At 42.7% G+C, this 9,007-nt stretch overlaps 2 protein-coding genes across 3 annotated transcripts in view; one reads left to right on the top strand and one right to left on the bottom strand.

The window, feature by feature from the left end:
• The window catches only part of LOC116439386 (rap1 GTPase-activating protein 1-like), a 55,769-nt gene that overhangs the window by 44,643 nt on the left and 2,119 nt on the right, over nt 1-9,007 (top strand). Inside the window, exon 24 of one of the 2 annotated variants that reach the window (XM_032098839.1) lies at nt 47-1,335. The exons of the other annotated variant lie outside the window; for it this stretch is intronic. The gene's annotated coding sequence lies outside the window, so the exon portion shown is untranslated. Of the gene's footprint in view, nt 1-46; nt 1,336-9,007 lie in introns of those variants that run through there. 2 annotated transcript variants of the gene reach the window in all.
• On the bottom strand, nt 83-7,656 carry GSTK1 (glutathione S-transferase kappa 1). The gene is made up of 8 exons (XM_032098846.1): nt 7,518-7,656; nt 6,879-6,960; nt 6,003-6,131; nt 5,551-5,651; nt 5,099-5,134; nt 2,309-2,425; nt 1,699-1,792; nt 83-389 (listed from the first exon to the last, which is right to left on the bottom strand). Exons 1-8 carry the CDS (start codon nt 7,581-7,583, stop codon nt 349-351), a joined length of 666 nt encoding a protein of 221 aa, XP_031954737.1. The 5' UTR covers nt 7,584-7,656; the 3' UTR covers nt 83-348.

Consider the following 9,007-nt stretch of genomic DNA (forward strand, 5'->3'; position numbering starts at 1 on the left):
ATCCATAGATTGCCGTCCAGTAACTATGTAATCCTCATGTTTTTAGGGTAAGGGAAAGAAAATCAACCAGGAAAGAAGAATGTTCACTCTGCAAGAAGTTAAATCTTTAATCTCTAATGTTAATCTTCGATCTGTTGAAGGAAAGGAAGCACATTTGTATTGGCAAACACATCACCTGGCTGGTAATACTGGCAAGCCTTGAAACTCTTCGAAATTAGAGATGCGACCAAGCTGTAAAGTTAACTCTTAAGGATGAGAAAGCCATCTCTCCATAAAATTGAATACATTCAGATAATCGCTGAGGATTGTCATATATATTTTCCTTCCTATATATTTCTCCAGGACTTTTCACAGCTTGGAGCTTGGAACTGGTCCCAGCCATTTTTCACCTGCAAGACAAACCAGCACAAAAGAGACAGTTAAAATGTAATCCATAGAAGTGATTGGCCGGTCATTTTTCTGCAGCAGGATTGCTGTTCCTACTCTTTTGAAGAGTAACTACTGGTGATGGGATACAGATTTATATCTTGTTTGGCATGCTTCAGCCAGCTCCATAAATCTTTAACTGTCTAGTCACAATTGAAACTGTACAGAAGAATTCTTTTCCTCTATGACAGATGAGACATTCTGCAGGTCTGGGGTATTCCATGAAGGTCAAATCAGTTCTTTTTAGGACTCGTTTTTGGGGGGCTGGGAGTTACAAAAAAAGGGTGCAAGGCTGGGGAGTCAGAGAATCGAAAGGAAAATCTGATTAAGTCCTTGGAGTTGAGATGAGAAACCAGGCCACAACATTCCAGTCAGTATTAGTGACTACTGTAGTGGGTGCTGGGTACTCTTCTTCCTCACTCTCATGTTCATCAAGAATATTTTATAGAATCAGGAACTCATCCAGAAGACTAAAAAAAAAAAAAAAAAACCCTCAAAAAATTTCCCTTCTGTTTAAGCCTATGACTAATACTAATTTGCATGAATTAATACTTTCTACTGAATGTTTTCCACAAATGCATCAGAGCTAATTATGTGCATAATTCTTTCTAGAGACGTACTCTCTCAAGTGCCAAATCTTGAGCTCAATAGTCAAATGTCCTCTAACTCATAAAAACAGGTGACTTTAGTTTTATTATTTATCACAACCTACTTCAATCCCTTAAAGAATTTAGTGTGTATTCTGTTAATAGAAAAATGAAAAGAAGGATGGCCAGTATTTGAATAGCTTTTAAAAAGTTGTGTAGGTAGACACAAGTTATGGATTGGGGAGCTGTAATAATGTACTTTTACTAAGAAAGAACAGCTGTAATGTGAAAATGTTAGAACTACAAAAAAAAAAAAAAAAAAGAAAAAAAGTAGCACCAGCCATAGTCTTAATCTTAGCCAAGGCCTATTGTCCAGTACCAAAAGGTTAAGTACAAATATTTTGAGAACTGAAGAGTTTCAGTAGTAGTTTGAGAATGGCACATGGAGCACAAAGCATTGAAACATACCAAGAGAGGATGGAGAACTCAAGTTACTTCTGGTCTGGAAAATTTGGTCACTCTAAGTGTACTGAGACAGATTTCAGTCAGCATTTTCATTCCACGAGAAGAATAACCATATTTAACATTTGAAAGCCCTTAAGAGTGTTTTACTCAGCTGCATTACATATTTCATTACAAGAGGGTGAAAGCATAAAACCAAAGTGATGTTATGAGGTAGACTTACCTATAACACTGCCTAGCAGCTCTAAACGATCGGAGCCAAAAAAGAGATGAGGTTCCCCATCATAATGTGCCACAACAGCAGGCATCCCAAATGCCTATTGACACCATGGAGATGAAACAGAGAATGTTATAATGAGAGAATTTCTTGCAGACACATCATCAATCTCCAGGAATAAATCCCAATAACTTCTACTTTTTCTCCTCCCCTTCTTTTCACCTTCTCATTCTTAAAGATAAGTCTAATGAAGCCATTTGGAAGTAGATGTCTCTCCAGAGCCTGTGTGCCCCTTTTGAAGGAGCATAAAAAACAACCTGATTAATCCACAGTTCTGTTTCAAATAGCAGTAAATGGTATCTCTTAGTACTGGTCCTGTCCTTGCTGTCCAGCTGGAATGAGCTGAGTGGGTCAACCTTGTTTTCCCAGATGACAGCGAGATTAACTACCAACAACGGTGAGGTGGCTTTCACACACTGAAATACAAGGAGCACCCTGAAGGGATTGTCTATATAGTGCTTTCTAATCATCACCCTCATTGTTCCTTGCTTCCCTGTATTCTTAATAGGGAAGGAATGCATAGCTGTGAAGCCCAATGCCATTGGAAGCATCTCACCCCATATTTAATCGCTTCAGCTGTTGTCTCTTTCAGTCGGTCCTTCACTGCAGGGGATGAAATCATTTCAAGTGCCTTCTGGGAGAGCTCTGCTGAGAGCCCAGCCTGTCGGGCAACCTGAGAAAAGATTATATAATTAAGAATACTCTAATAGTAAATACTCTAATTCCTACCCTGGTCTAATTAATTTAATCTTCAGTATTATCACCTAAGGTCTACTGCCAAAAAAATTCAAAAATACTCTTGAAGCACTTCTTGCACAATTGTCTTGCTGTATTCCCAACCTATTCATCATTTAACAACTCTCAGATACAAAGCAGAAGAGACATTTTAAACTTCCAAGTCCCAAATCAGCACTTTTTTCCCCAGTAGTTCTGAAATTGAAGAAAAAAAAAAAACCTTTGATACAATGACTCATCAGATAACTTACAAAAAAACTCAAGCTGGTGTTATGAAAAATAAAATCTCACTGTACAAGCTTACCAAGACAAACAGTTCGTGTGACAAATGTGGGATCTGTAAGTGATACTACATGAAGGACACTGTAAATCCCAGAGGTTAAACAGTTGCCGGTGTTACTGCTGTATCTTTTTCACCTCCCCTGTGCCTCTGCCACACAGGAATGAGACTAAGTAGCCAAATTCAAAGGTACAATGTTTATCTGGTAACACAACTATAAGTACCCCTATTAATAAAGTGTTTCACACACACACAAAAAAAAAAAAGGTAAAAAGAAAAAAAAGAAATACAATATTGCACATGGACAAGTAAGCCTGCACATGCAGGTGTTAATGACTCTTTCTTTCTTTCAATCACTTTTTCTGTTTAGCACCCACATTTTCTTGTACCTTCTCCCACTTACACATCAGGGAAATGAGGAGGGCTTTTTGACTGTGCTTGAACAGGAGGTTAAACAAGTGTAGCCCTGGACTAGAACAAAATGCTTGGTAGCCACAGTGTTTAGACTGCAGTATTTATACAGTGATGTAGTATCTGGTCCTCACCATTTCAGGGCAGAAAGAGTGTGTAAGTGGGCTGGAGCAGAATTCAGACTGTACATTGCTGCTATAGCAATTTATGTGAAGCTACTGCTGACTGAATAAAGAAGTAAAAAAAATACTGAGGAATTATTACCAAGTAAAATATGTTCCATTTTCTTGACGGATGTGTAAAATAAATTCACCTGTAAAGACTCAGATGATTGGGTTGGGCCCTCTTATCCACCTTTGGATGACAAATTTCCAGAAGAGAGGAAAGTTTAGTACTTGCTGCAGGAGTGAATGAAGACAGACACAAGCAGACAAGGGGACACCTCCCTCTGCCTTGATGAACGGGGGGGGATACTCACTGGCTGCCAAACTGTGACTAAATTAGAGATCTTTCTGAGTATGGAGTTTGTGGCACTGAAGTTCTGCATGTCCTTGCTTTATTTAAATAATGATGGATTCAGAGGCTATGTGACAATGTTCTGTATATAATTTTGTGCTGAGTCTAGCTGGGATGGAGCTGCTTTTCTTCACAGCAGCTGCTATGGTTTTGTGTTTCAGATCTGTGACCAAAACAATGCTGATAACATCCTAATTATTTTAGCTATTGATGAATGGTGTTTGCACAGTGTTGAGGAAGTCTCTGGTTCTCACTTTTCCCCCACAGTGAATAAACTGGGGCTTCACCAGAGGCTGGGAGATGACCTGAACTAACCAGAGATACACCATGCTCAACAGTAATTGGTGAGGAGGTGGTTTAGGGAGGTTAACCTTTTTCTTGGGAACTGGCTGAGCATCAGTCTGCATGTAGGAGGTGGTTCTTTGTTTTCTTTCACTCTGCTTCCACTTCTCTTTTGCTTATTAAGCAATTTTATCTCAACCCACAAGTTTTCTGTCTTCTATTCTTCTTTTCCTCTTCCCCTGTCCTCCTGGGCAGTGGGAGGAAGCAAGTGAGCACCTGTGTGGTGCTTGGCTGCCTACCACAGTGAAAGTGCCACACTTTAATTTTATCCTTCAAATCATGCTTCTTAAAAAAGCAAAATGCAAACATTTGCTGAAATGTTGGTAAAAAAAGCTACATTAAGATGAAGCTGAAGTGCAAGGACTAGACTTGGGGGGAACAGCAAGACTGCAAGTTTCAGATTTCAGCTAGGGACCTTGGATAGGAGAGATTAGTCATGGACAATTCCTCTCTTTTCTTCATATTCCAAGAACTTAAAATGTAGAAAGGAGAGCCCTTCAAGAGGATCTCCTGGTATACTAACTTACCTGCCATCACAGCTTTTACTGTAATAAACAAAATCGAAACAGCAAAAGAAAGTACATCAAGAGTATAATTTCCAGGCATATAAGAGGGAAATACAGCACTGAGCTTAATAGAAAACCTGACTCCATCACTCCAAGGAAAGTCAGCTTCCCCAAGTGTTCCATTTCACCTGGAAATTTCATATAGCAGCAATACCTCAATGCATTCTACAGAAACTTTTCATACTTTCATGACTGTTAATGAAATAATATCAACAGATAACTCATTGTCCCTCCTGGGTATCTTGCCACATGAATTAATAAAAAAAAGTGGCTTCTGGTTCTGAGTGTTATACAAAGCATGACAGGAAAAAAAAAACCCCAAAACATTCCAAACAGAGCTGCTAGGGAAATTAAATTTTTTTTTTTTCTACCTGAAATTTTCCAATACTCCAAGTGTTCATTTGACTAAGCTGTGTTTATGTCTATTACTGATCCAAGTCATCAATAAGAGTCTCTATCAAAAATGCAGAAGCACCAAGAAAAAGGAGACACTTACAGCCAAGATGTTCTCTGGCTGACTGATATCTTCATGCTGGTGAAAGAATAAAATAAGTAAATCAGCATTTAAGAAACAAAAGCTCAGCTCTGGACTTAAAAGCAAATTTTCTAAGAAAACAGAAACAAACCCAATACTAGTTGCTGGAGAAATGACCTCAGAAAAGGTCTTAAGTCAGCTAATCTAGGAATGTATTAAAGTGTTTTCTGATATGAACCACTGATCCACACAGCCCATTGGACTGACCATATAGACCTAAAAGAAGGCACATTAAGCTGACTATAAGCTTGTTCTTTTCATAGTGGCTCCTGAACCATTGTGACTTTAAGTTCCTGCTATGACTTTTCATTAAAAGACATTTTCTTCCTCTTGCTGAAATTCCACATTTGAATGATGTGGGACAGGAAAGGTGACAAGAAAGGGTCAAGAAGTTGGCCACATAAAATACTGACCTGTGACCAAAACCGCATCCAGAACTCCCTAGATAAGGGTTCTAGGTACTGTGGGTTTGTCATGTCAATGGCTGTGACAAAGCGCATGGCCGCCAGACTGCCTGGATTCGTGGGGAGACAGAGAACAGAGACAAGGCACAGGATCAGGAGCAGGGGTGGTCTGCACAAGTGCCACCTAAAAACAGCATGATCTCCCCTGTTAACAGTCCTGAGAAACCCACAGTCTGTAGTAGCTCATGTTGATCCACAGTTATCTCCCACGGTAGTATCATTCACAGCCATATTTCTCCAGAGATTTCTTTCATGGCTTAGAATGCACAGACTTCATACTGCTCACAGGTTCAGGAAAGGGCTGCACACAGGGAATTCATCTCCACCTTTACTGGTAGGGAGAACTCAAACCAGAAGTGCTAGGGATGAGTAATACCAGCTAAGCTAAAACTCTTTCTTACTTGTAGCAAGGATACGCTGGAAGTCATCTCCAGACATGTGTACAGGCACCTGGTAGTATTTTCCCATCCTTTTTAGATCCTTCAGCATGTATTCAGCACGCTTTGGTAACATTGCTGGTGGCTTGTTACCTTTTAGGAAAAAGTTCTGTTGAGATTTCCAACTGTATTATAATAACACTGAACAAATTATGCCTCATGCATATATGTGCCTAAGGAAGAATCTAAGTTCATAGTCAAATTTCATATTGGCTTACTGGAACATACTCAGCTTTTCCAAATATAATGCTATGATTTAAACATGGTTTATTTCAGTTTTGCACTGATCAAGCCTTTAAGATAGCTGAATCAGTTTTAAACCAAGGTACAAATGTCCTAGCAGGGATTTATGTTGCTTCAGACAGATTACTTTTACGCTTGAGAACTCCTAATGCATGGGTAAACTGATGCAAAGACTTGTTGATTCATGATTTGTAACTCTTGGTGATCTAATTAAGGCCACGAGTACTGTTTCAGGACATCCTTGTATCCTTCCTGCATATTACAAAGTGCAAGTGTTCTACAAATTAGTTCTGGTTTAAAAATCTAACTGTAGGAAAACACTCCATATATTATTATTACTATTATTATTATTGTATTTTAGAACTGATGAACTTCGGCACAGACTGTCAGTGTAGTTGCAACAGTGTGAAATTCCTTGTGACTTATTTCTCAATCCCTCTGGAGCTCCACAGTCCTATAGTTAATTAGTTACTGGTGCCGAAAGGTAGTTCAGAGCTGGCTCTATGTGGGCTCTGCACACACCAAGGGCTTGCACACTAGTGCTGTGCTAGTGAAAAAGGTATCTCCCTGCAGTGCTAACCTCCCTATACTCCATACCGGTTTGTTGCATTATGCCACCAAGGAAAGCTGGACGGAAGCGCAAGTCAATATTCCAGATGTGCTGGTACCGGCAGAGAACCTGCAACGTGAAAGAGAAGCGATGGATTCACAGTCAAGAGATGTCGATAGAGCTGTGTGCAGCTACGGCAGTAAACACTGCAGATAAATCCTTTCCCATTGTATTAGGGCTAGTCCTAAAGCCTTTTCTGGATGCTGCCAGAGAACTCTGATCTCAGAAGAACTGATGAGTCTCTATTCGTGCCACGACTATATAAGTCTAACTAGGGTTAAGTAAGGGCAAGATCAAGCTCATGAATGGAGGCTCGCACTTGTTAAACATGAAAACTATCCCTGAAGCAGAATGTTCAGCACTAACTCCTACACTGCCGTTTGGCTCGGACACGCTTCCCTCGTGTCCCTGGACTTCAACACGCGAGGGAGAAGCCCAGGCACCCCTCAGAGGTGAGAGAAAAAGTAACTGCGGGCCGGCAAGGGCACTGCCTGCAGCCGGCCGGGCGAGCTGCCCTTGAACGGCCCTGCCGAAGGGGAGGCGGCGACGGGACCGGCCGGGCGCCAGAGCCGCTCAGGCACCGCGGAGACCCGGGAGAGGCCTCTCGCCCTCTGCCGCCCCCTCACCTCAAACCCCAGCCAGGAGTACGGGGAGATCACATCGTAAAACAGCTCCACGAGCGTCCGGCCCATCCTGGCCCCGTCCCGTGCCGCGCCTCAGCTCCCCAGCACCCAGCGGCCGCGGCACCGCCCCGGGCAGGGAGCGGGGCGGCCCTTCCGCCCCGTGGGATGGATCCTCCCCCGCCGCCCCTCCGGCTCCGCCTCCCCGCAGCTGCTGCTCGCTCGGCCCGGCCGTGCGGCTCACTTCGCTGTGTCTCCGGCGAATCCCGGCCCGGGAGGGCGAGGAGGGCTAGGATCGCAGGGGGACCGGAGCCAGCCTGTGCCCTTGTCCATGGCGAGGCCTGGGGAGAGCAGGCTCCCGAGGAGGGAACCCGGGAGCTGACTCAGCGGAGCAGTCCAGCATGTTTTCCCGGGAGCACGGCTTCCCTGCCGGATCAGCAAGCGATTTACGTGCCCCGGTCCTTTTATCCCCCTACCCTCCATGTTCCCACACTTGTTCCTCCTCCATTCACCTAAGCCCTTCCCTTTCCTCACCTTTGGTCCCTCCCTTGCCCATCCCACAGGAAGTCCTGTGCGATGCCGAGCCGCTCTCGTTCTGCCAGGGTTCCCAGCGCCGCGCAGCAGCCCCTGTAAGTTCTGGATGCGATCTGGAACGTACTCCTGGATCCTTCCTCCGGCTGTAATCTTGGTTTTTTAACAAAGTAGCTTTTTGAATTATGAGTAACTTCAACTCAAGAATGAAAAATATGAACTGCCAACAACAGTTTGTGGCCCCTCACTGAAGTCTTTATTAACACCTGAGTACCGGGCAGTGAGCCAATCGTTAAGAAAAGATTTTGGAGAGAGCCGGGAAGTGTGAAGTCTTTACCAGGCATATTGGTGGCCAAAAAAAAAAAAAAAAAAAAAAAAGGAATAAGTGACTGAATAAAAATTCTATTTAGGATAATTGGTAGGGCTTCTCCAAAGGGAAATCCTGCCTTACATTTTTCTCAAGTGGTCAGAAATACTGCAGAGTGTGACTTTAAAGAGCTGGTATAAGTCACTGCCTCAGGCATCCTCTGAGGTCTATGGGCTCCTCTCTTCAGGCCGCTGGAGCCTATGGATGTGACTGCTGCTTTCCCAAGTGCTGGTTCAGATAGTAGTGAGGCTGAGTGTGTGTCCCAGAGGAATAAATATGTACACACAGAGATGACTCCAACACAGCCGGCTACACAGACTGCAACAAGCACTGCTGCCTGTAACCCCACTCACACACAATTTCCTTTCCTAGCTGTTTTTTTCAAAAGTTTGAAAGATGGATTTGTGATGAGCTCAGGTATAGCCGGATTCTCTTGGGTTTCATCCTGTAAGCATCTGTTTTCATCCTGTCTGACAGAAATTTTGCCTGATAGATCCCACAGTTAAGCCATTTTACACCTTTTATTAATCTTGTGCTGTTAATATGCTTTCAATCCAATTCCTCCAATTATCCTAAATATTTCCTTGTGCAGATCCCA

The sequence above is a fragment of the Corvus moneduloides genome, chromosome 2 (assembly GCF_009650955.1).
Source record: "Corvus moneduloides isolate bCorMon1 chromosome 2, bCorMon1.pri, whole genome shotgun sequence".
In the NCBI taxonomy this organism is placed as follows: domain Eukaryota; kingdom Metazoa; phylum Chordata; class Aves; order Passeriformes; family Corvidae; genus Corvus; species Corvus moneduloides.

Excerpts from the sequence above, each read along its gene's own strand:
- GSTK1 (XM_032098846.1), bottom strand. The coding sequence starts at position 7,583 with ATGGGCCGGACGCTCGTGGAGCTGTTTTACGATGTGATCTCCCCGTAC. Across the intron at positions 1,793-2,308 it reads CTGAAGCGATTAAATATGGG|GCATTTGGGATGCCTGCTGT; the intron begins GTGAGATGCTTC and ends TGGTGTCAATAG. Across the intron at positions 390-1,698 it reads GCTGCTAGGCAGTGTTATAG|GTGAAAAATGGCTGGGACCA; the intron begins GTAAGTCTACCT and ends TTTGTCTTGCAG.